Source organism: Lepidochelys kempii, chromosome 3 (assembly GCF_965140265.1).
Source record: "Lepidochelys kempii isolate rLepKem1 chromosome 3, rLepKem1.hap2, whole genome shotgun sequence".
Classification (NCBI taxonomy): domain Eukaryota; kingdom Metazoa; phylum Chordata; order Testudines; family Cheloniidae; genus Lepidochelys; species Lepidochelys kempii.
Genome location: NC_133258.1, coordinates 44,974,332 through 45,002,172, shown reverse-complemented (window position 1 = coordinate 45,002,172; position 27,841 = coordinate 44,974,332). Strand labels below are relative to the sequence as shown.

Sequence of the window (27,841 nt, the reverse complement as noted above, 5' to 3'; positions counted from 1 at the left end):
GTGTTGTAATTGAAATCAATATATTTGAAAATGTAGAAAACATCCAAAAATATTTAAATAAATGGTATTCTATTATTAACAAAGCAATTAATCATGATTAATTTTTTTAATTGCATGATTAATCATCATTTTTTTAATCACTTAACAGCCCTAGCTTTTATACGTCCAATAATAAATTACGTAGATTATGTGACTATTACAAGAATCTGGTATGTTTTGGATAGATGTTTCATACGGCTACTTGGTTATGAATAAAATAACTATTTAGCTGAATGTTCATCACATGTGTTATTTTTTCTGTTGCTGAAAGTACGAACAAGTGTGAGGCCGTAATCATCTCAACCTTCACAATTAGTTGGCCGAAGGATACATCTCAAATTTTTTTATATATTTGTTTATCATAAACTTACGCAGCACTTTACAAACAGAATATATTCGTTGATCCTAACACTTAAGACAAGATAAAAGTTCAAAAAGATTTTTTTTTTTAAAAAAGAGAAAGCTAAATGTTAATATTGAAGAACTGAATGGAAAATAGTGTTCTCAAAATGTTCACTACAGATGTTCATCAGGCTTGCAGAATTACGAACTGAATCAGGTTTTACAAAAGTGCATCTTGGCAATACTCAGTACAAGGGAGCTGCCAAAAAAGTTTGAAGAGAACTTTAAGATGAAAAGTAATAATGTATGGAATCCTTACCTAAAATAACTAGACAAATATATTTAATAAACAAACTTGTATTATAACAGTAATGGGGAAGTCAATTGAACTTTGAGAGCAGGAAGTTATATTAAAAAATTCTGGAAAAGCTACAGTGCAATAAAATGTTGATTAAAAATTGACACTGTTTAAAGTTTTATTGGATATGTGTTCATATGACTAGGTTGGGCCTAGGAGACAAAATGTTTTTGGAGTTCGGAACATTAAATAGGGAAAAAAATGCAAGTCACAGCAAAAAGTTTCAAATGTTCTTGAAAATATTTTATAATTGAACAAAAAATAATTTGGATTTGGGAACAGCTGAACTACATTTCTGTCTACCATCTAAGAGTTATTCTTAGATGGAAGAAGAATAAGGAATGTCTATCTGTAAGGAGACCTGAAGGTCTCTGAAAAGACAGATTTTTATATACATAATTTTTGCAATGAAGGAATATGTTGAATAATTATTTTGAAAAAAACGTGTGGGTCACACTTAAGATTTGTACAAGAAACCCACCATTAAACTGTAACAAAACAATGGTCATATTGGTTAGATAAAGATCCAGGCTCCTCCTTCATACTAGCACAGAAGAGTAACCCAAAGCTCAGCTGCATACTTTATATTTATAGAATAGAGTAAAAATGCTCATGCAATCCTTTTTAGTCTTGCCCCGACTTAAAAAAACAATTCTGCACCAAAGCAGACTCTGAAGTCAAAAAGGCCTAGTCAGCTAATATGCAAAGTCAGATTTCTAATGTACTGAAAAGACAAATTACAATTAAAGATCAGGTTTGACAATGAACATTTTGGCCTTCATTACTGACAAAGGAAACTTAATGTATCCAGATAGTGATGCCTAGAAGTGATGATAATTCACCAATTGAAGCTGGCAAAAGGAAAACATCTGGCATGTCAATACGGTTGCAAGCAAACTTGAGTTACTTTGTTACAGTAAAAAATAAATTCTGTCTCCTGTTTTAAGAGAGTTAAAGGAACTACTACTACTTAGTTAAGTTAGAAATCTCCATTAATTCATCCTAATAGCACATGATAATTGAAAGCAATTGAACTTTATAAGAGCAGAAGGTTATATTAAAAAAAAAAAAAACCTCTGGAAAAGCTACAGTGCAATAAAAGATGTTGATTTAAAATTGACACTGTTTAAAGTTTTATTGGACATGTGTCCATATGACTTGGTTGGGCCTAGGAGACAAAATGCTATATTTTCCTATAAGATTTTAGATTACATTAAACTGTAATAATTGTATTTTAATTTTTCAAATAATATTATTAAGTGTATACTTTCCCATGTAAATTTTAGCAGTTATACTCTAAGCTGTTCCACAGAAATCCAAAAGCATGACAAAAATAGGGGGGCCAGAGAGGAAGGTGTTAAGCAACTGTTATAGTCTCCCAAACCTGGAGTCAGCACAAGCCTAAAAGTTAATGTCATCTGGCTGCCAATGGCCACAAGAGTTCATCTTAATCATTTGGCAGGACTTGGCCATGGGAATACTCCCTGAATTGAGAGCCAGAAGCAGTGACCTGGTATAGGAGCCTACAGTTTGGGAACCTCCTACCAAATTGTGTAGGAGTCACTATATATGTTCATCATCCATGGATCCCCAATGCAAGGTCCTCAGTGGGTTGGATTCACCAAGCTATACTGCTGCTATTAACCATCTGAGCAGCGCAAACTGAGCTGTGCGATGGATCTGGCCCTGTATTTTTATAAGTGCATGTATGAATTAATAAATAATGTCAACTCACCAGTCATGGATGGTGCCACTTTTCTTTGCCCTTTGTGGTCCACAGTACCTTCATATGCTACTGTAACATCATAAACTGCATCTAAGTAATTCTTCATTGAGTCAATGGCAACATGAGTTGCCTTTACACGTGGCGTCAGCACATGTTTTAATACTGCAAGCCCTAGGAAAGAGCACAAATACACATTGGAAGGATAAAATTAGCTGGACTTAAATACTGAAAATATACAAAGGAAAAGCCATTTTCAAAAGATGACTGTTCAGTGGTTTCCAAACTATGGTCTGTGTAGAGCGGTCTGGCTACATGTTGCTGGTTTCACCTACTGATATCCATTTCCTAAACTGTATTAAGAAGATAGAACATATTTAATGTATTTTTACCTGAACAACTGTGTAGTTGCAATAGAGATATTATGTGATTGTTAATGGAAAGGGAGGCTGGTCCACAAAACAATCTCTGTATTAAATATATGGTTCACTGTGGAAAGGTTTGGGAACCTCTGTAAGTAGTAATGAACACCATTTAAATTCTACGAGTGGGGAGTGTAAAAAATGTCCCTTCTATAGCTTCTTTCTGTCTCACAGGGGTATAAAGTGAGTTGAAATTGTGAAGAAGTGTTAGAACATAAAGGTTGTTTCCTGGAACCAACTCAGAAGGCAAAACATAAACACAGGTAAATTCAAACAAGTTTAATATTCACCCAACATCTTACTCCCTGTGTGAAACAAATTTTTTGTCCACTAAATATTGAGTTCCATTACCCCTCAATATCAGTGACATAGAAATCTATTCAAATTATGTGTGATTAGACAGGATGCTATTCTTGGCCCCACTGTCAAAGTGTAATTGGTGATTCCAATATGCTTACATTGTTTCTCCTCCCTAAATACTAATTCTCCCTCTTTCAAATGCACTGTATAACCGCAACCATCCCACTGTCTGAGATGTTATTCTGATAGCCCATCAACTCCACTTTTTCAAAAAGAAAAGGAGTACTTGTGGCACCTTAGAGACTAACCAATTTATTTGAGCATAAGCTTTCGTGAGCTACAGCTCACTTCATCAGATGCATCCGACGAAGCGAGCTGCTGCAAGTACTCCTTTTCTTTTTGCGAATACAGACTAACACGGCTGCTACTCTGAAACCATCCAATTTTTCAGTTTGCCAGAAGGGGCTGATTAAGGGCAATCAAAGGTCTTTCCTCATACAAGTAACCAAATTCTGTTCCTAACTAAAATGATGTGGCTATACTTTAATGGTGCAGTCCCCCTCTCTGTGTGTGCACACATCTTTGCAACTTCTGTTCCTGGCCCTTCCTCATCCCATTTTCTCTACAATTTTGTTTTCACTTTGCTCAACACCACATCCCTGCTGCTTATACCGCCACTGCCAAGGGAGCACTGTTTGAAATAGTAGCAGCAGCATGACAAATTGGATTCTGCTATTAAAGAATTTTTGAAAAAAGCAAGGACGGACAGTAAAAACATGCACGTTCTCCAGCTCCAGATCACATTTAACCTGGAGATATTTGATTAATCCTGTTTCGACACTTCTATAAAATCAAGCCAGTAACAGAAAACAGTACGAGATATCATGTTGAGATAGGATAGAAGGAAAGTGATAATACCTAAGGTGTGAAATGAGTATCAGGAAGTATCACTACCCATTTATTTTACAGATAATATTTTGATAATAATGTGAATCATGGAGCATCACAGAAGCTGCAGACTGAAAAGAGACAAGGTTGTTTTGTTCAGATATCTGCAGTGGATAACTGTTCCCTATAGAATATACTTGAGTGCTTTGACCACTCCAATTTAAAATGGATTCAAGCAGTGGGGCTTTCACAACTTCACTTGAGAGATTACTATAAGTCTAACAGATCTCACAGTATATTATCCCTTCGATGCAACCTACATTGTTCTTTCCTTATTTCTATTCCATTATTGCTAATTATACCATTTGGCTCACTAAACAATCCATCCTTAGGACAGTAGTAATGCAGCTGTGTGTTTTGATTAGCTCAGCAAAGCCATATGATGTATAATTTTTGTTAATACAACTGACAAGATATTTGTTTAAAAACACTTTGCATTTCACATGAAAAATGAAATCTTTGCACATCTGACCTGGGAGCTGCTTAGCAACTGGAAACTGAAGCTTTATTCTTGTGAAATTTACTCCTCGCCTGTGGGGTTTTTTTTTGTTTTTAATAATTTTAAAATGGAGGGCTTTCAAAAGTTTCCATTAGAAAATATCTCTTCATGCTAACTGAAGAACTCATAAGCCTTGAATACTCTCCCAGTTTATTCTCTGTATCTTCCTTTGTATATAACTGGGAAAGAATTCCTTGCCCACCAGGAAGGAGGAAAAAACGTTTAAAAACCCTCAAGATATGAGAACTAATGAATGGTATTTGCCAATGACTGCTCATAGCCTTCCATCAATAAACTATAACAACACCCATTAAAGTCAGTAAAGTTTTATGTGGTCTCCAAGAAGACTAGATCCTCAGGCAAACAAGCACCTTGTTATTTGCAAATATGGTTTAAGACTAGTCCAACAATTCATGGGAAAACAGTTTTCAAAGGTAACTTACTCTCAACTCCATTAAGGCAGGCAGGCACATAGTGAAATGGATGGAACACTCACTCCTCCTGGGGATGCCAGAATACCTGCTGTATTTTTCACACACAGTAAAGATGAGCGGATGAAGATCTAATTCAACAAGATACTCTTAAACATATAATCTCATTGACTATTGGTTAATGGGACTATCTCCTGCTAAAAGTGAGACACTGAATTGAGGTCTCAGAAATGGCTTAGACCAGTGGTTCCCAAACTTGTTCTGCTGCTTGTGCAGGGAAAGCCCCTGGCGGGCCGGGCCAGTTTGTTTACCTGCCGCGTCCGCAGGTTCGGCCGATTGTGCTTCCCAGTGGCCGCGGTTCACTGCTCCAGGCCAGTGGGAGCTGCTGGAAGCGGCGTGGGCCGAGGGATGTACTGGCTGCCGCTTCCAGAAGCTCCCATTGGCCTCGAGCAGGCCAGTGGGAGCCGCGATCGGCCGAACCTGTGGATGCAGCAGGTAAACAAACCGGCCCAGCGCGCCGGGGGCTTTCCCTGCACAAGTGGCGGAGCAAGTCTGGGAACCACTGGCTTAGACAAAAACTGGGAAAAAAGCTTACTTCAGCTGACAGGTGCATAACAGAAGATAAGTTGAGCAGATGTGGCTGTATTTGTAGTTGGGAAATCTGGAATTAAGAAAACAACTCTGAAGGAAAGTTAAGAGGTCTACACTCCCTGAACAGCTAAACCTTCAGAGTTTTCCTGAGGAACATCGAGGTGCCCCATGGCTTGCACACTGGTTCAGTCGGAAGATCTATGTGACTGGACACAAAAAAGTATATAGTTTCATCGCACCCTAAAAGTTTTAACCAAAATGTTTAAAATCCATGATTGCTGTGGCTGACCATATCCATTTCTATATAAGAAAACATACTTTTGAGCATGTCCAGAATATATGTACTTTTATCTGTTTGACAGTGAAACCATGGTCTAGTTCCACAGAGTTTGAACGTGCACTGAATCTCAGAAACAGATGATTTGAAGTCAGTGTTTTGATGTTTTAAAAATACTTCTATAAAATGGACCGCATGTGAAGTGAAAAATTCCAGTCTCTTGCTGTTAACAAAATTTCTTCTCCAAGTAAAATATCAGAAGGCTTTGGAGGTTACTCACTTTTAGCCTCAACTGTTACAAGGAGATATTCTATCTTTTGTTATTTCTGTCTCAAAAATGTTCCCCAGGCCACCTGCTCACTGAACAGCAGAATTTCCAAAGCAGAGTGTAAACATATTAAATACTGCAGTACTGCTTAAGAATTTTTGAATTTACAGAGTTAAAATATTAACAGTTTCTTTTTCCTTAGGACTTGACAAAATCATTGAAACATTGAAAAGGTTTGCCAGTGACCATCTGTTACCTCTACATTCTTTAAATAAATCGTTACAATGCAGAAACCTACAAGAATGCTATGACAAAGTTTGAGACACCTTGAAGTATTTTGGGGAGAACCTCTGGGATTTCCTTCACTTCCTGACCTAAAATTTTGAAATTGCCCTGTAGTACTACTGAGTGCTATTAAACAATTCATTTCTAAAGTGCTCTGGGATCCTTAAAGTTGAAAGGATCTGTATAAGTCATTATCCCTATCTTGCTTCTTTAGGAGTATGCAATGGTATAGCGACGTTGGTGCCAGGATATTAGAGCATCACGGTGGCTGAGGTAATATCTTTTAATGGACTAACTTCTGTTGGTGAGAAAGACAAGCTTTGAGCTTACACAGAGCTCTTCACGTTGTGGGAAGATACTCAAAAGAGTATGTCTACATTGCAGTTGGACACCCATGGCTGGCCCAAACCAGCTGACTCACGCTTGCAAGGCTCAGGCTAAGGGGCTGTTTAACTGTGGTGCAGACATTTGGGCTTGGGCTATAGCCCAAGCTCTGGGAGCTTCCCATCTCACAGGGTCCCTGCAGCCCAAGATCGAACATCTACATTGCAATTAAACAGCCACAAGCCCGAGCCTCACAAGCCCAAGTCAGCTGTCACGGGCCAGCCATCGGTTTTTAATTTCAGTGTAGACATACCCAGAGTGTCACAGCTAAAAAGAAGCTGGAACAGATTGTTTAGTATAAGTAGTTAACACATTTCGAGAGATCATTCAAGGTGAAGCAACCCATTAACACCTCTCCAGTTACAGGGGGGAAAGAAATAACCATTAAAAAAAAAAGCTGGAGGGGGGAAGAGGGTTAAATGGGTTCTAGATTGTTGTAATAAGCCATAAATCCAGTGTCTCTATTCAGTTTATGATTTTTAGTATCTAGCAAAGTTATGAATTTAAGCTCCCAGGCTCAACTTTTGAAGGTGAAGTCCTCATCTTTTCAGGATGAGGACTCAGAGGTCAGCTATAGAGTGATTGCTTTGTGAAAGAGTGTTCACCCACAGGTGATACAGTGTTTTTGTCTATTATCATTTCTCTATGCGAGTTCATTTGAGAGTGTGATGATTGTCTCATTTCACCCACATAGTTGTTATCGGTGCATTTAGTGCACTGAATGAGGTACACCTCATATACAACAAGCCCTACTTGCCCCAGTGATATTTGTTTACTCAATTGTACATCAATTATGTAAATATTTAGAAGCATAATATGGTGGCCATATTTTTCTATTTTGTGAACTGTCACTTCAAACGATGCCGCTATGTTGTGTTTCAAAATATTTATTCGGTAAATATGTTGCTGAAGATTACAGTATTGTACCTGCAATTATATAGTTATGGGTGTGGACGTTCCATTCAACAAACCTAATGTTGCTTCATTTTCCCCAAATATACTCCTTGTGGCCTGAAATTTATCATTCCCCCTGCTACCATCACCATGTAGATCTTTCTGGAAACATTTACATCCATTCAGACAAAGAAAAAAACCAACCCTCTCTACATTCAAGGAATGCTCTAGGATTTGCGCATGTTCAATTAACTCTATACTGACATGATTTTCAAACTCTGTGTGTACACAGTACTCAGAGGAGTGTGTTTTGTTAGTTTTTTTTAAAAAGTATGACCATGAATGGGATCATTAGTCTTAATAGGGGAGGAGCACAACTGGAAATCAAGCCTAAATGGGAACAGAGTTCTTTTCATGACCGGTCATTCATTTAGGTGTCTATATGGGAGTTATTAGGTGCTAAGCTGTTTTCATAGATTTCAAGGCCATAAGGGACCACAGTGATCATCTAGTCTGACCTCCTGTATAACACAAGTCATAGAACTTCCTCAAATAATTCCTAGACTATATCTTTTAGAAAAAACATCCAATCTTGATTTAAAAATTGCCAGTGATACCACGACCCTTGGAAAATTGTTTCAATGATTAAGTAGCATCAGTGTTAAAAATTTACACCTTATTTCCAGTCTGACTTTGTCTAGCTTCAACTTCCAGCCTTAGACTGTGTTATGCTTTTCTCTGCTAGTCTGAAGAGCCCATTATTCCATATTTGTTCCCCATGTAGGTACTTACAGAAAAAACCCGGTTATTAACCTTCCATAACTGCTGTTCTTCAAGATGTGCTGCTCATGTCCATTCCACATTAGGTGTGTGTGCGACCGCTGCCAGAGATTCTTCCCTCAATGGTATCTGTTGGGCCAGTTCTATTCCCTCTGGTGCTGTGCGCTTATGCGCCAGTATAAGGGGTACTGCCAGCCACGCACCCTCTCAAGTTCCTTCCTGCTGGCTAACTCCGACAGAGGGGTAGGAGGGTGGGTCATGGAATGGACATGAGCAACACATCTTAAAGAACAACAGTTATGGAAGGTTAGTAACTGTTTTTTCTTCTTCAAGTGCTTGCTCACGTCCATTCAGGCGACTCATAAGCAGTACCTCAGGAGGTGGGCTTGGAGTTCATGAACATGCTGACAACAACACTGCTCTTCCAAACCTGGCATCATCTTGAGCCTGTTGGGTAATGGTGTAGTGCGATGTGAAGGTATGCACCAACAACCAAGTTGCAGTCCTGCAAATGTCTTGGATTGGAACCTGCACTAGGAATGCTGCTGAAGAAGCCCAAGCTCTAATGGAGTGAATGGTTAAGATGACTGGAGGTGGGACATTTGCCTGCTCGTAACATGCCCAAATGCACAAGGTTATCCAGGATGAGATTCTCTGGGCTGACACTGGACACCCTTTCATCCTTTCTGCTACTGCTACAAAGAGTTGTGTGGATTTGCGAAAGGATTTAGTCCCCTTGATATAGAAGGTGAGGGCACGCCTAATGTACAACTGCTCTTCTGAGTTCTTGTGAGGCTTTGGGAAGAAGACTGACAGGAAAATGGCCTGGTTGCTATGGAACTGCGAAACCACCTTTGGCAGGAAGGCTGGGTGGGGTCGCAGTTGGACCTTGTCCTTGAAGAAAACCAGGTATGGTGGTTCTGACATAAGAGCTTTGATTTCAGAGACCCTTCTGAGTGAGGTGATCGCCACCAAGAAGGCGACCTTCCAAGAGAGAAACAGTAGAGGGCACGACATTAGTGGCTCAAAGTGAAGTCTTGAGCCTTGAGAAAACCAGGTTTAAGTTGCATGGGGGAATTGTCTCATGGACCTGAGGATAAAGTCTCTCCAGTCTCTTAAGTAAAAGGACCATCCTCTTGTGAGAGAACACTGACCTTCCATTCACAGGTAGGTGAAGGGCTGAAACTGCTGCTAAATGCACTTTGAAAGATGCGAAGGCCAGACCTTGCTGTTTTAGATGGAGCAAGTAGTCCGAGACAGACTAAAGGGAAGACGGAACTGGAGAGAGGCCTTGTTGGGATGCCCAAATTGAGAAGTGCTTATATTCGGCCCTAGTGGATGGCCTCCTAATACCTAACAAGACCTGCCAAACTTGTTATGAACAGGTCTGCTCTTTTGCGTTCAGCCATGTAACATCCATGCACTGGTGGGTGAAGGGAATCGAGATTTGGGTGGCGTAACCGACCATGGTCTTGAGAGATCAGGCCAGGGCAGAGTGGAAGCAGGATTGCTCTTGATAGACCCAGTAGCGTGACGAACCACTGCTGGCATGCCCATGCTGAAGCTATAAGACTTTTGCCTTCTCCCATCTGATTTTCAGGAGGACCTTGTGAACCAGAGGGGTTGGGGGGAAATGTGTAGAACAGGAGCTCTGTCCAGGGAAGCAGGAAGGCATCTGAGAGGGAACCTGGGCTGTGCCTGCAGAGTGAGCAGAACTGATGACATTTCCTGTTCTGTTCGGTCGCAAACAAGTCTACCTGAGGAGACCCACCCCATTTGGAAGATAAACCTGGTGAATTCCGGGTGAAGGGACCACTCATGGTGAGAGGAAAAGGATCTGCTCAGTGACCCGTCAGTGCATTCCGAGCTCTCAGAAGATGTGAAACCTCGAGGTGGATAGACTCAATGCTCTGAATGGAGTCGATGGTGCCACCGTGGGACCTGGGCTGGAGGAGTGGCCTGGTCACACTCTACTGCCTTCCCCATGTTTGTCTTTCTTCTGCATCGGTGAGCACCCTCTGTCAGTGTGCTGCTTTCTCGTCACTGGAGATGGGGAATGGTGCCAGGAAGCGCGTGTTGCCGGAGGAGCACTTTGTACAGAGTCTCAAGTGCTTGGTGCAGAATGGGAGTGGCCTGGCTCTGAGGCTGGTCTGAACACGGCTTCCATTTAGATAACCTCTAATCTCTGAGTCCCTTTTTGTACGGGGTCAAAAGTCCAGAGGGATCTGTCACCTGTCTCTCACATAAGTCTCTCCCAAAAACTTCAGCTGGAGTGTGGGTCACTCATGGGCATAGGCTTGCCACAGGAAGCACAAGGTTTGAAACCCAGGGACCAGGGCATGCCTGACCCCAGTCCCTTGACAATAGGGAGAGGGAAACCTTGCTGAAGCAGGAGGTGTTGTTCCAGCAACAGTTGTGGGCGGAAACAAGGAACTGAGAGGGTGCATGGCTGGTGGCACCCCTTATACCAGTACATAAGAACGTGGCACCAGAAGGTACTAGAGCCATCCTGATGGATACCAGTGAGGGAAAAATCTCTGGCAATGGTGCATGGGGTATGCACACATCTAACATGGAATGGATATGAGCAAGCACTCAATGAACATGAAATTTTGAAAATATGATCCTGTTTTGGAGATTAGGGTGGTCACTGGGAAGCTGTTAACTGTGAAAGTAGAGTTCATTTCCTTCCCATTCCAGGAGTTACTGGTGAGCTCTGAAGGCCTAAGCACAAAGTAAGCTCTGATTTTGGGCCTTCCATTTGGTTAATAATGAAGATGGTCCAAGAAATATCTTAAAAAATAAAAGCTGTAATGCACTATTTAATATGCCTAGCTCAGTATATTGTAGACAAATGAAAGTACTGGGCATACATCACATCTTTTAAAAGTATCTGTTTTATAAAAAATGTTAGATATTCTTGCAATCACTTGATAATCTTTGCTAAAGTCAACATACCATAATTTAAAAACAACTAGTTACAATTATTTTGGCAGCCTGTCTGCATGCAATTCACAAAACAAGCTGTGCTTAAACTGTTTTTAATATTGGGCAATACAAAGTTAAGACTCTATGTTAAAATATTTGAGGTCATGAGATTTTACTTTAAAAGCCAAAGAAAACAAGCTAAATATCTAATAATGTCATACTTTACCTTGTAATGCTATTCTCATTGCTATTATATAGAGGAGAACCTAATTTTTGAATTTTATCAAGTTAGTAAACTATTATAAAAAATACAAAGTCTTAACAGACAAGCTAGGGAGGCCAATAAAACCAAAAAAGAACTGGCCTCTATTAAAATGGTCAGATAATCTAAAGAAAATCAAGAGCACAACGATGCTTCAAGTATCATTCTGGTGAACAGATCTAGTAAAAGTAAAGATTATTTCAACTCAGAAAAAATAACCACTTAGCAGAGATGAATGGGAAGTTTTCCCTCATGAGCGTGAAAGCCCCAGCCACCACCATCTTTAGAAATTAACCTTTTAAATTAAAAATAGATATATAAATGTCTGACCATTCACTTTTTTTCCTCCTCGATACAAGTCGTATCTGAAGGCAACGAACAGAGAAAATGCCAACCAGATCCTGGAAAAATCAGTGGATAGTTATAATGAATCTGGTAAAGTCAGTGAATGCCTGTGTCACCAGAGCCCAAAACAGACTGAAACCTAGACCTCAGAGTCAGGTTGATCAACTAAAGATCAGTGTCTAATATGCCTTATACCATTCATAATTTTACTGCAGACAAATCACTGGACAAGAAACCTGGCTCAGTGATCATCCAGGACTAATGTTAGGTCAGCTGGTTCCCCTCTTTTTAATCTTACCCCCAGAAACTGTATTCACCACAGACCAAGAGAGAACATATCTGGAGGAGAGGAGCCATGATATTTCCTACTATGTTCAGACACAGGAAAATCTAATTTGAATCGGAATCCCTTGAGTATCTCCACTGAGAGTCCAAAGGGACTAACCTGGACATTGTTCTAATCTAAAAATCAGACACAAAAGGCTTCCTACAGCAACGGTCAGAGACACTGTCTAACATAGCGAAGAAATCCATAAGACTAGCTAACTTGTAAAACTTAAACATCTTCACAAACTCTCTGAGTAGTCCAAAATCTACTTTTCCAAAAATACACATTAGGATTCTCACACAGTGAGAACACAGGAAATGCAAACACCTCCTTTCCTCCCACCAATCTTCGTCCTCCAGAGATAAATGAAAAGTCTTCTGCAAGGCAAAAAAAAAATTACGATTGTGATTACCAAAAATTCAGGGACACTGTGAAATTCCAAAACTTACTTATGGGAAACTCCACCCAACGAACAGACCAACGAGTAAGAAACATCTATGGGACATACTCATTACATTCTAACAACATTTATGGATACTTTCAAAGTATTCTGTCTCACCCCAATCCCCACCAAGAACATCATGGTTCACAGAGCAATTTTGAGGTTTATGGAGAAAAATACAAGATTTAGCAATGTTAATTTTAAAACTCCACAATGGTATTTTCTGTGGATGAAAGTGGCGAGAGAATCATTGAATTTAACACTTTTAAAATACTTTCTAATAGGTTCAGATAGATCAATATCCAGCTGATTGGATTTATATACAGTAAAAGCCCTATTTTATGAACTAATTGAGAATTGAACAGTCCATAAAATCAAAAAGTTCATAACATCGAACATCTGAAAATTACAATAGGTACAGTGCATAGTATACATAATGAACAATAATAAATGTATACAATAAAAATGATTTTTCTTTGAGAGAACGGAATCCCTTGCCATCAAATCTCTTCGTTTTTAACCCTGTACAATTCCTTGAATGTTGGTTGAAGGACTGAAGTTCATATTTGGCAGCAGGAACCTGGCTTAGACAGCAGAAAAATCGTTCATATAACCGATCATTCAGAAGATTGATGTTCATAAAATCAGGGTTCTACTGTATGGTTATATCTATTGATAAGTGATAAATTCTGCTGACAAGCTGGATAAGTCCTACAGTTTCTTCACTCTACATGGTTAACAGCTTTGTTTTTAAAAGTTAAACAGAGAAAGACAGTTCTAAGTTAAGTATGGAAGAAGCCGCCCTTGCTAACCTGGGATGTCTGGGTGGGAGTCTCTTATATTATTAGGGTCACCTACTCTCCCTTTACAGGACTAGACTGTAGAGAACTATGATAACACCACTATGCTAAAGAACTGATCAAAAGTGAGGTTACAAAAATATCACAGCTATTTCCACAGTGGGCGAGTTAGCTGCTCTGCAGCAAATTCACATCTCCTGTTTCTAGTATCTTCAGATAAAGACACTGTCTGCTATCCAACCAATAAGATACACATTACCAGACCACCCACACAGACAGAAAACCATTTGTTAGGCCACAATCTTAAAATGAGTCTAGCATCAGAAATTTATAAATCCCCCCCAAAAGATTCATAAAATCAAGGAACAAATATGCAACTTCCTGGTGGAGGGACTTTGGAGACAGAGGAGGAAGGTGAAGGGGGAACATCAAGAAAACATATGAAAACATACAGACAAGTAGCAAGTGAAGGTTGTTTTGTTTTGCGAACTCTTAAAATGAAAATCATGATGCAGAACGTACCATATGTCTGATAGGCTATATTACACAACAAACCATCTCACTGCTGTGTTTGAAAGACACTTCTACTCTGGTGACAATGCCATTTTGTTCATGACTTTGGAACATCCAACGTAGGGCTGGACTTGCATTACCAGATATCATAGTTCAGGGCAACTATGCCTGAATTCCCCCTCTGTGGTCTACCAATGGCACCCAACTCTAGGCTCCTGGCTCTTTAGCCATCACTTCCCTTGGGTAGAGATCCGCATCTCTTGCCCTCCTGCCTGGGGATTTTCCAGGCTCCACAATTCCCTGCCCACACTGTGATTTCCCCAGCAAGCCAGACTGCCTAAACAGGCCAGCATCTGTGCGCTTCTTTCTCTTTTCAGCACTATGAACAATGTAACTGTCAGCAGTTACAAGTTACCATACAGCTCCCTGTAAGCAAGCACATTTATTTGTAAGGTGAAAGCATTGCAGAGAAAAATATTAATAAAAATAAAAGAACCTAGACACATGCTAATAAGCAGAGATGACCTATACCTGCTGATGGGGGACCCACAGTTTAAAGGTTTGGCTGCCTCTTGAACAGCTTGAGTCATGTGCTGCCCCTTCCCCCCGGGAGACGTACCCTCAATCTCCCCTCCCAGAAAGCAGTGGCCCCTCCCTGAAGCTTCCAGGTGTTGCTCCTGCCTCTCCCCATGGCATGCAGCTTGCTGGGTCTGGCAGCTGCTGGCAGGGAGGAGGGATCTGGCTGCACCATGTGGCTGAGCGGGGGGTGGAAAAAACTGGCAGAAGTTGGGGAGAGGGCACGTGACCCTACATGCTCCCCCACACGTCGCCTCTGTTAATAAACTTACTAAAGGTCACACCTGAAGGGCTTTGGAAGGAATCAGTCCTTCAAACTCCACCAAGGGTTTTTTCTGTGGTTACAAGTTCATAACAGCCTAAGCTCATAATTAGCACAACCACGAATAATTCAGTCTTTCCTTTATACAGGTTGGGCCTTTGATCTTCAGATTCCAAGAACAGGTGATCAGCAAACAAAGCAGAATGTGAAGAATTACAAAGGAATCTTACAAAACTGGGTGACTGGGCAACAAAATGGCAGATGAAATTCAATGTTGATAATGAAATTGGCCACTGTTGGAAGATTGAACACTGAGCTTGATGGACTATTGGTCTGACCCAGGATGATCATTCTTATGTTCTTATGACAATGGTCCACTCCTCAGGGCGCAGCTTCAAAAGGCTAGACTTTTTTTTTGCATATGCAGGGGGTAGGAAATTTGCATTCACCTCCCCCTACAGAAGTTACATGAAACCCAGCCTACAATAACACATAACCTTTGCATTTATTACAATGGACTCCAAAGATACTTAAACTTAATTCAGTAAGGTTTTTCAAGGATATTGCAGGAAATTGCATATCTATCACATCAGAACCGTACTGCTGATTATCAAATATACTTTATTTCTCTTGGGCTTGTTTTCTAAATTCGTCATGCACCACACACTCCAATAAGGCCCCTGCACTGGTCACTGTCCTTGCTGCCTAGGTGGTGCCATAGAAGTCAATGAGGCCTCAGGTATCCAGTCGCACTGGTGGAGTCTCGGTGAGGGGTTAAATTGCCCTTCTGGTGACTATCGTGGAGCCATCGTAGCCTGGGTCTACTTGCTGACTGTCACCGCCAGAGACTAGTGCTTGGAGTGGTAGGATTGGTGCCAGTATAAGGGGGATCGGTATCATGATGGGAGCACTCCCACGGGGCATGCGACCGAGATCTGTGCCGAGAGGACGACCAGCGGGAGGGCAAACGGTGCTGGTAGTATGAAGACCGGTGCCTCCTCCTAGGTTATCCGCGCTGAGATGGCAGGAATCATGAATGCAGTGCCGGTGACTGAGGGTGAACCCAGAGGATCTGGGCTGTGACGACGGAGATCTGCGACGTGGAGATGGAGAGCACTGCCTCGGCTCGGGGGATCGGCAGCACTCCACTGCCCCCCTGGGGGTGGAGGGTGGTATTCGAGGCTGGCTTTCCCTTGTAGGGAGACTTTGATGTTTCCTGTGGCATGGGCAGAGGCCTCTACTCTCTCAGTGCCAGGGGAGCTTGGGAAGGCATCAATGTCGCCACAAGTTTGGGTCCCCTATGACTCCTGGGAGTTGGTGGTGGATCCTTTAAGGGGTTAAGGGCCCCGACCAGGGAGGCACATCCACTTGGCTCTGGAGTGGCTGGGCAGTCCAAACTGTGTCCTTTGCCCGATGCCCCATGGCCTTTCTTGCACGGTGCCGGGGAGCCCTGATTTTTAGCTTTCTTTCTGGGCACGAGTGATGGGGAGTGGTGCCAGGTGGAACCCAGTGCCATGGGTTCACTGCGCACCAAGGCCAAGATACTAGGAGTTAAGTCTTGGTGGGAATGGCTCTAAAGCCAGATGAAGGGCAGCCTCCATGAGGAGAGCCCTCAACCAACTATCCCACTCTTTCTGAGTTCTGGGCCAAGATTTTTTTACAAATACAACACTTGTCCTTCAAATGTGATTCCCCAAGCACTTGAGGCAGCTGCTGTGGGGGTCACTTACAGGCATAGGCCTGTTACAGTCCACACAGGGCTTAAGCCCTGGCGACCGAGGCATGCCCCGCTTGGGGCAAAATCACTGCTGGGACTCTAACTTCTAACTACACTTAACTACTTAACACTAACTACTATAAACAACTATTTACGAGGCCCTAAGGCTCGAAGTCAGAAGAGACAAAACTGCTAGTCCTTGCTATGCAAGGAAAGGCACTCCGACTAGTCACCATGGGTGGTAAGAAGGAATTGAGAGGGTGCAGAGCTGGCGGTGCCTGATATACCGACACATGAGCACGGCACTCAAGGGGGCGCCATATCCGACCCTACGGGTACCGCTAAGGCATAAATCTCCGACGACCATGCACATGGGCACACGCACACCTAGAACGGAATTGACATGAGCAAGCACTCGAAGAAGAAAGAAAATCAGGTTACTTAATTAGTTGCCTAAGTATGGAACCTTAGGTTAAATATTTTAGCCTTTGATTATGGCTTGGGATAACAATGTCCCTTCCTTATTACTGTTTCTTTTAGAACAAGCAAAAGAGAATGCCCTATCCTACACTGCCTGTGACAATGAACAATTCTAAAGAGAAGTGCTGCGTAACAACCCGTCACAGTCAAGAATGCCATTTCTGCATTGCCTTCCCACCAATTTCAAGAGGTAGGACTCAAATGATAATTAAAGACATTAATATGAGTATTACAAACCCTTCTGGGTAAGATGGACTCCTGTTACTATATACTTAACTACAAGGAAAGAAACTGACACCCAATGCAGCAGGGCTTTCCCATAACAAACCAACCCCAGTACGTGCTGTATTTTGTATTTAATTTGCTTCTATAAGAAAGTATGCAAAAGCAAGATATCACCAAAGCTGCTATTTCTGTAAGAGGGGGTTCCAAATAATCATTTCTAGATATAAAAATACTACAAATTATTGAAATGCAAACCAAAACAAGTATCAGGACCTAATTAAGTCAATTGAAATATCACTTTTACAGACCACTTTTACAGATAATTTAAGACAAATGTTTGTACATGCAGAATAAGCTTAAATTGAAAGAGCAATCTCAATCAAGATAATATTTACATTTAAATAACATTTTAAAATAAATATTTTCAACTCTCTTCATTTAATAAATTAATTTTTATTTGGTGTGGGTATGAACATGTGTGCAAAAATGTGTCTAGTTTCTGGCATAGGCATTTATAGAAAATTCCTGAATGCATTTTGCCTGGGGAGATTGTTTTGTCTTGGTTTGGTAATAATAAGCCAAGTTTAATTTTTGATCATTTTAAAATATCTTTTTATCAGTTCAAAAGTTAGGAATTTTAGGAATGGCAAGGCTCAAGTTCACTGCCATTTGTTTTCAAAACTTTTGAGTGCCCTTTGTGAAATCTAGTGAATTTCATGTTTTACTAAACCTAATAGAATGTTGAAAATGAGGTCCTGCTTTCCTGTTTGTGATGGTATAGGCCTAACCACTAGAGAAAGATCACAATTAAACATGTTATCTATAGTGAAGTGTAGAGCAGCTCCTAACTTAGATGTAAAAGTGTAAAGAAAAATGTATGTATATTTTGTGCGTTTTACAGCAATATTTGTCTCCAGCAGAGGGCCAGTAATATGCTATCAAGGGTTTGTAGATTTTTACCAAAGAAGGCAGTAAACACTACTTCCACTACAAAGAACTAAATGATCAAATACTAAATCCAAATTAAAATACAATCCACACCTATATGTTATTGCTCCTCAGGCTCAACAACTCAAAACCTCTGACCAGTGCAGTCAACAATTAAAAACTGAGAGCTGCTTAAGATGCTAGACCACTACCTAAAATACAAGTATACATGTCATTGGGAAGAACAAACCAAAGACACCAACAAACTGGACTGCTACAGATCATACACAGAACTATCACAACCAGGTAGCTAACTACCTCATCACAATGAAATTTGCAAAACTAAGACAGACTTTCCCCAACTGCAGAATCAGTGACCACAAACTGAAATATGGAATTCGTGGAAAGCGGGACGCAAAAAACATAGTCTAAATGTGGAAAGGAGTGACTATGCACACAATGGGACACGGGGGAACTGAAATGGACACACTTTCTACTCCAATACCCCAAATACGAAGAAGCGTGAGAAAGAAATTTCCTCAAATTATCAGGAATCATTAAAAGACATCTCATCAGAAAATGATGAGGAAAACAATTGTGCCCGACTCTGGGAGAAAGGAGATATGGCATTGTATTACACAGTCACCTATACCATGTCAGGAATAGACTATAAATGGATACAGGGGATCAAATGCAGACATAGTGTGTAACCCTATCATGGGGTAGGTTGTGTCTGCCTCTGACAGATACCCGAGGGCCTCTCTTGCCCTCTGACAAAACTTGCATAGATTGTTATGCCTATAAAGTCTCTTGAATTGTTATATTTATGGCACCAAGCTGAATGAAAGGTTCAAGTGATTTCCCTCTCTCTACAGAGCATCCTTATTTTTCTGGGTATTGTTGTATCATGCCTCTCAGAAATCACTTTTATATCACAGGCTCATTAAATACTTCTTTCTGGAGAGTACATTTTTCGCTTCTGAAATGCACTGAATTGCATCAAATATCTGATTTTGTTTTTAAAATGTTGACTATTCTTATTCCAACTAAAATGTAAGAGGTTGCCTAGAACTTTCTGGCACCCATTGAATGTGAACAGTAAATATTTTTAGTTCCTTAGAATTGATGTCACCTCAATATTTGATTATACAAGTATCTCACCATACCACAACACAATCAACATCTCAATAAAGCAATGCCTATATTAGTATTTTAGAATACACTCATGCCTGGAATTTTCAATGGAACCTAAAGGAATTACAATGGGATTTGGGTGCTTAACTTCTTTAGGCTCCTTTTAAAATCTCAGCCTATAATTTAAAAAGTGAAAAATAACACAACACTTAGATCTTGATGAGTAAAACATTTTTAAAATTCAAAGAACTCATGTTTATAAACAGTGCTTCTATGTCCTTTACATATTCAAAAGTACCTTACAAGCAGTGGGTGAAATCCTGGCCCAAATGAATTCAGTGGTAAAACTCTCGACTATTTTACCAATTATCAATAACAGTGCTTCCTCGCCCAAATATAAACAACAACAAAATGAACACATGGGAAAAAATGCATATATGGTCTTTTTCAGTTTTTCTGAAAGCCTCTCTACTGACAAAATGCTCGTAGGCAATGTCATGGAGGTTGCTTCCCCTGGCTCAAAGTTACTTCTACTTCTGCTATAGTAGTAGTAAAAAGTTAACTTCACAGCAGCCCATCAGGGTTCAGCCCCCCACTCACTGGGGCATAATTTGAAACTGAGGCATAGACTCCATCCAAAATACTTTACAGCAATCGTTCTCAAACTTTTGTACTGGTGACCCGTTTCACACAGCAAGCCTCTGAGTGCGACCCCCCTTATAAATTAAAAACACTTAAATATATTTAACACCATTATAAATGCTGAGGGCAAAGAGGGTTTGGGGTGGAGGCTGACATCTTGCGACCCCCTCCCGTAATAACCTTGCAACCCCCTGAGGGGTCGTGACTCCCAGTTTGAGAACCCCTACTTTACAGCATCCAGTATGATGTACTACAGGAATGCTATGGAGATAAGTTATTTCTGAAGCAAGTCCGCTATAAAAAAAGTTTGCTGTAACTACTATATGAATATACAAAAATTGTTGAAGATCACAAAGCTGTCCCAGATCACAGAAAAAAGCTGTTCTTTCATACTTTTCGTATTTTTGTATCCATTCCCTTTCATATCTACAGATACTATCTATGGGATAGATTGTAGGCTACAAATTAACTCATATTTGCACACACAGGTTTAAGGATGTGGAACAATTTATAATATTTTTCATCTGATATACAGGAATATTTGATTGTACTGTCTAATCAGTGTTTGTCCATTTCAGTTTCTCCCCCAAACAGGAATATTAATGCCCCCTACCTCTATCTTTAGCCTCCAGAAGTTTCTGGCATCCTTTGGATTTTTGTAAACAAAAAACCTGGCAATATACTCAACTGAGAACTTGGCAGAGTGCATCATGGCAATTTTCAAATCCAGTTCATTGAGCTCATTTTTCATGTTAGAGAATCTATCCTTTTTTCTGAGAGCACTGGGGTAAGGAGGAGGCCCATTTTCCTAACAGGGAAGTTTCCCCATGTTCCACAATCTTCAGCCTCATCTTCTTCATACCCAGATTTCCACAAGGCAGAAACAATTCTATGCATCTCATTTGCTTCTGTTTTAGAAACAGGAGGCTTCCTAACCAAATCAGGCAGACAAGATCCCAAATTTCATGGTTCAGCAAACCATCACGTGGAAATCTATTTAATAAACTAAAATAAAAAAAATAAAAATCACCTCTCTGTTTCACCAGAGATCTCAACTGGCTTAAATTCTTTGTGTTTGATATTCTTCCATCTTATCCATGCACATTTAAGCTTATTTACATTTTCACATTGCATCATGTCACGGGCATGTATTTCAGGTCAGTAACCTGAAAATCAAGTCCTTGGATGTTCACCAAAGTGTCTGATTTTTTTCTTATACAGTCCCAAAACTATCTTGCAATCCAGTCAATTTGAATGTGTAGTCACTGCAGCCTTTTTATAACTGATGTTTAACTAATATCAATAATCAGACAAAGATACATATCTATCTTATACACCAAAGATTGGGGGGAGAGGGGAAATAAATTCTTCCTGTTTTCAGAAAGCTTGCCCAGGGAATCAATTTGTCCTACAGAAGGTAAAAATAGAGGAAGGTTTCCATACTTCTCACTTTGTAAAAGCAAAATAAACTTCTCAGGTATACTCAATCATGCTCAAAGCAGTCAATGTTTCCAGAGCTCAAACACCAGAACAAAGTATAAAAGAACTTTGTGTGATCTGGGACAGCTTTGTGATCTTCAACAATTTTGTATATTCATATAGTAGTTACAGCAACATTTTTTATGCTTTAGGTCTCATCACTTCAACTGATGCTGAACAAATATTTTAAGATAATTATATTCAATAAATTTTGTATCAAAATTTAAGTTTAGCAAAAATAAACTTAAAAAAATATCAATAGAAATGTCTCCTTGTATTTTTATTCAAGTTTCAATTTTTTTAGGGAAAAAAAAAACAACACCTTACAGTGTTTGCAACCCAAACATTGATTCATTGTGCTAGTGCATAAAAATCAAAGTGGAACTGACTGTAACAAAAGATAAAACTGACCAGACTATTTTTATTGTCCAAGTCAAGCAAAGTTTAAACAGTAGGCAACGAATTCTGAATTACTAAATTGTGAAATTACAATTGAATTACTAAATTTTGTGAAATTACAAGTGAACAAAAAAGGATACTGCAAACAAAATGCACTATTTTCACAACTGTAGTTCATTTTTATGATATTTCATAACATATTAGTAAACTTTACTTTAAGACTCTTTCCATTGTCATGAATGGAAGCAGGAACAAATCCACACTGAGCTATTATATCTTGCCTGAGGGGTTGAGGAAAGACCATTTTTATCCAACAAAATGTGAGAATTAGAAAAATGCAGAAGAGGAAGATTCTGCTTTAAAACTAAAAGCATTTTATAACCTAGAAATATTTATATTAAAAGGATCAATTTTTAGTATTTTTGAACAAGAGTTTCTCTTAAGATTTAGAACAACAACAGAATATATCGTCCCAGAAGGTGCTGGAATAAGTAAACAGATGCTATGAAACATCAAGGACCATGAAAAAAACATAATAACATGACAAAATAGAACAGATATAATTAAGGCCAGGAAAAAATATCACTAACACCCGTCGCTCATTTTCAACAGGAAACTGAAGCGACGTATACATTATGACTTAAACATGCACACAACGTACATATACACAAATTCCATTCTTCTTGAGAAGCAGAAAAAAAACCATCTCTCTTTGGGCTAAAATTAACAAAAGTTCAACAGCCTGACAATATCAGCATGCTGATTCACATACTTCTCAATTCAATTCAGTGTCACAGAAATGACTTTCTGAGAACCATTGTTGTATTTTTGATTTCACTTCTGATCAACAGGAAAAAAAAAAATGAAAAAGGACAAACAAAAACCAAGAAATGCATTCTCCCAACAGCTACACTTAAAAGTGCAAACATTTGGAGATGTTGACTCCTGTGTTCAATTGGCTCATGATGTCAGCTTCCACTGCCTACTTATTAAATTTTCAAACAAGCACCTTCATGCTTTTTCCCTTGCTTTCCTTGACCACATGCAAGGAGCACCCCATAAACTTCTGCCAAACGAACTCATTATCCTCCTTCAAACTCTCCTCTGTCATAATGCCTACAAAAACCTCAACAGTTAGAGCACTGGTGTGCTGAGACCACAGCCTATTATGCTGATCAATATGGTCTCATTGTTCCTTTGTACTCCACCATCTGTAGTCTCTTGTCTTGTACGTAGATTGTAAACTTTTTGAGACAAGAACTGTCCTTTGTTTATACAGTGCCTAGCACAATGGGGTCCTGATCCACGATGAGGGCTCCTAGAAATGAATGCCAGGAACAAACTTTTCCCTTGGGCGGGTCATTCTATACAATGGGTTCATTACACATGTAGTACTGATCATCATCAGAGGCAAGATGCTGAACTTGATGGACCAGTAGTCTGATCCATGTTCTTCTGAAGTAATTCCCCTGAAGTATAGATATATATAGATAAAAATCAAACAGACAACCTTGTTTTAGAAAATGGACACAAGCTTGTACAAAGTGAAAACATACATTAAAACTTCAAAAAGTAAACTACTATTTTATTAAAAAACATCAGTAAATCAATAATGACAAAATAAAAATGGTAGCTGATTTTGTTGTTTTTCTTCTTCTTTCGTATAGCTTGGGTAGGTAGCAACAACTACAAATTTATGAGGACGTATAATCATTGCTACGTTCACTTGGAGGTCGGTAAAACGATGTCCAGTGGCCAATTGACGACATTGGTATGTTGGTACATTTGTACAAAACACAGACCACAAAACCCCCCAGCACTTAACAGAAGCACCGCATGAAGGTTGTCATTTTGTTAAGAGTGATTTATGGAGTGGACAAACTTAATTCCTAATTCAAATCAGAAGACATATGAAGTAATCTTTTATATGTTACCAAATAAACAAAAAAGTCTCTCTCGTTCTCTATCTCACTCACACAAACACATACATGTGATGTTATAAAAGAATAATTTTCTCTCCCTCTTCATTCACCAAAGTTCTTTGAAGTTTTGCTTACCTTCTTTATCAGCAAATAACTGACTATCTGCAATGACTTTTGGCATCTCTGGATTGTAACGAGTTCCCTCTGGAAAAATCACAAGATACATCTGTGGGATTAAAAAAAATATATATGCACATATTTTAAAAATCAGACATAGCAGATAATTTCTGAAAACATTAATACAATTTTGGCCTTACACATGAGATTAACATCACATGCCAGATACAGCTGCAAGTATTGGAAGAAAATGAATGCTCATTACAAAGCTACAGGAGGCTTACTTTAACCATGTCGCATACATAGCTGGTACATTTGTAATGCTACAGTTTAGGGTTTAAAACTATTTTCCATCATTAACCCAATTTTCAGGGTTTTATAAGTCTGCAGTGATTTAACAAATGTTAAGAGGAAAGATAAAAAAGCCACATATCAAAAGGAAGATTAGGAAATCAATTGAGGAAATAAACAGCAGGAGCAGCTGAGCTAAGAACAAAATTCCTGTTCTCATGTAATAATTTTTAGTAATATAGATAGTATTCAACTCAAAATACAGTGGCAGAATGAACTTTAAATATAACCTGTTTACTCTTTTCCACTGACATATCACAGAGGATCTAAACTGGATTTTCTCCATTACCACTGATGTTATTTTTAACTTAAACTTTATCTCAGACTCCATAATCACCAGAAGTTCTATTAGTTGATCAAATATAAATTCCACGTTACATAAAAATGCTCCATACCTTTGATTGGATTTGCATTAAAAACATACATAATATGCATTGGAAATGCCATGTTATAGCAAATGTTAACTAGCATGAAATTAAACATGATTTGATTTTACTCAGTGTAAAAATCATGTCAGCCAGTTACGGTTAACCCAAATAGCCGATTTCTCTGGTGTCATAGCAGAGGTTGCTCTTGTGGAAAAAGATGTGAAGGAAGAAAAGGTAGTGGCTTCGCAGATAGTGAAAGGAAGGTGTTCCATGCATAAGGGCAGTGGAGAAGAAGTTACGGAGAGGTTGGAATGAGAAGCTGATACCTGAGAGGACACGACTGGCATTTGTGGTACGAAGTCTTTGGAGGGAGAAGGGATGTGATACGAGACAGGAATAGACCATTATCAAAGGTCAAAGTTATGAAGGGCCCTAAATGGTAGGAAAAGAAGCTTAAGATTTATGCAGTGGAACTTAGTGAGATAATGGAGGTGATATGGTCAGAGCAACATGCAAAAATCTTAGCAGCTACATTTTAAACTAACTGGAGGGACCAACTTGGGGGGTTCGCAAAAGTATAGAGAAAGAGGCAATATCTTGATTGCCATGAGAAAGATTTAAATAAGAAAACTTCAGCTGCATGGACGAGAAAAAAACAGGAAGGAATTTAAAGGCTGTAGATGAAAAAGTGACAGGACTTGGACACAGCCTGGACGTGTAGAGGAAAAGAGAGGGAGGAGTCAAAGATGACACCAGGCCAGAGTGACAAGGAGTAGAGTAGTTATAGTATCATAGGACTGGAAGGACCCTCGATAGGTCATCTAGTCCAGTCCCCTGCACTGAGGCAGGACTAAGTATTAGGCCATCTCTGAGAGGTGTTTATCTAACCTGTTCTTAAAAGCATCCAAATCTCAGATATTCACAACCTCCCTGGGTATTTTATTCCAGTGCTTAACTACTCTTACAGTTAGGAAGTTTTTCCTAATGTGTAACCTAAATCTCCCTTACTGCAATTTAAGTCCCTTACTTCTTGTCCTGTCCTCAGTGGGTAAGAACTACAATTTATCACCCCTCCTTTTTATAACAATCTTTTACATACATTAAGGTTGTTATGTCCCCTCTCAGTCTTTTTTCCTCCAGACTAACCACACACAAATTTTTCAATCTTTCATAAGAACGTAAGAAAGCCATACTGGGTCAGACCAAAGGTCCATCTAGCCCAGTATCCTGTCTTCCAACAATGGCCAATGCCAGGTGTCTCACAGGGGATGAACAGAACAGGTAATCATCAAGTGATCCATCCCCTGTCGCCCATTGTCAGCTTCTAGCAAACAGAGGCTAGGGACATTGTCCCTGTCCATCCTGGCTAATAGCCATTGATGAACCTATCTTCCATGAAATTATCTAGTTCTTTTTTGAACCCTGTTATAGTCTTGGCCTTCACAACATCCTCTGGCAAGGAGTTCCACAGGTTGACTGTGCATTGTGTGAAAAAATACTTCCTATTATTTGTTTTAAACCTGCTGCCTATTAATTTAATTTGGTGACCCCTTGTTCTTGTGTTATGAGAAGTAGTAAACAACACTTCCTTATCTACTTTCTCTACACCAGTCATGATTTTATAGACCTCTATCATATCCCCCCTTAATCGTCTTTTTTCCAAGCTGAAAAGTCCCAGTCTTATTAATCTCTCCTTATATGGCAGCTGTTCCATACCCATAGTTTTTGTTGCCCTTTTCTGAACCTTTTCTAATTCCAATATATCTTTTTTGAGATGGGGCGACCACATCTGCATGCAGTATTCAAGATATGGATGTATCATGGATTTATATAGAGGCAATATGATATTTTCTGTCTTATTATCTATCCCTTTCTTAATGATTCCCAACATTCTGTTCACTTTTTTGAACTGCTGCTGCACATTCAGTGGATATTTTCAGAGAGCTAGCCACAATGACTCCAAAATCTCTTTCTTGAGTGGTAAGAGCTAATTTAGACCCCATTGTTTTATATGTATTTATAGTTGGGATTATGTTTTCCAATGTGCACTACTTTGCTTTTATCAACACTTAATTTCATCTGCCATTTTGTTGCCCAGTCACCCAGTTTTGAGAGATTCTTTTGTAGCTCTTTGCAGTCTGCCTGGGACTTAACTATCTTGATAGTAATTTTGTATCTGCAAATTTTGCAACCTCACCATTTGCCCCTTTTCCCAGATCATTTATGAATATATTAAATAGGACTGGGCCCAGTACAGACCCTTGGGGGGCACCACTATTTACCTCTCTCCATTCTGAAAACTGACCATTTAATTCCTACCCTTTGTTTCCTATCTTTTAACCAGTTACCAATCCATGAGAGGACCTTCCCCCTTATCCCATGACATCTTACATTGCTTAAGAGCCTTTGGTGAGGGACCTTGTCAAGGGCTCACTGAAAATCAAAGTACACTATATCCATTGGATCTCCCTTGTCCACATGGTTGTTGACCCCCTCAAAGAATTCTAGTAGATTGGTGAGGCCTGATTTCCCTTTACAAAAACCATGCTGACTCTTCCCCAACAGCTTATGTTCATCTATGTGTCTGACAATTTTGTTCTTTACTATAGTTTCAACCAATCTGCTCGGTACTGAAGTCAAGTTTACCGGTCTATAATTGCCAGGATCACCTTTGGAGCCCTTTTTAAAAATTGACGTCACATTAGCTATCCTCCAGTCATTTGGTAGAGAAGCTGATTTAAATGATAGGTTACAGACTACAGTTAGTAGTTCTTCAATTTCACATTTGAGTTCCTTCAGAACTCTTGGGTGAATACCATCTGGTCCTATTGACTTATTACTGTTTAGTTTATCAATTTATTCCAAAACCTCCTCTAACAACACCTCAATCTGGGACAGTTCCTCAGATTTGTCACCTGAAAAGAATGCCTCAGGTTTGGGAATTTCCCTCACATCCTCAGTCGTGAAGACTGACGCAAAGAATTCATTTAGTTTCTCTGCAATTGCCTTATCCTTGAGTGCTCCTTTAACATTTTGATGGTCCAGTGACCCCACTGGTTGTTTAGTAGGCTTCCTGCTTTTGA

At 39.6% G+C, this 27,841-nt stretch overlaps 1 protein-coding gene across 2 annotated transcripts in view; it reads right to left on the bottom strand.

Moving 5' to 3' along the window:
• Positions 1-27,841, bottom strand: part of AGPAT5 (1-acylglycerol-3-phosphate O-acyltransferase 5) — a 115,905-nt gene that overhangs the window by 31,769 nt on the left and 56,295 nt on the right. The window contains exons 5-6 of one of the 2 annotated variants that reach the window (XM_073336235.1): positions 24,058-24,148; positions 2,475-2,636 (exon numbers count right to left, since the gene is read on the bottom strand). In XM_073336235.1, the coding sequence (XP_073192336.1) occupies positions 2,475-2,636; positions 24,058-24,148 (253 nt within the window). The remainder of the gene's footprint in view (positions 1-2,474; positions 2,637-24,057; positions 24,149-27,841) is intronic. The other variant, XM_073336236.1, reaches the window with a different exon arrangement.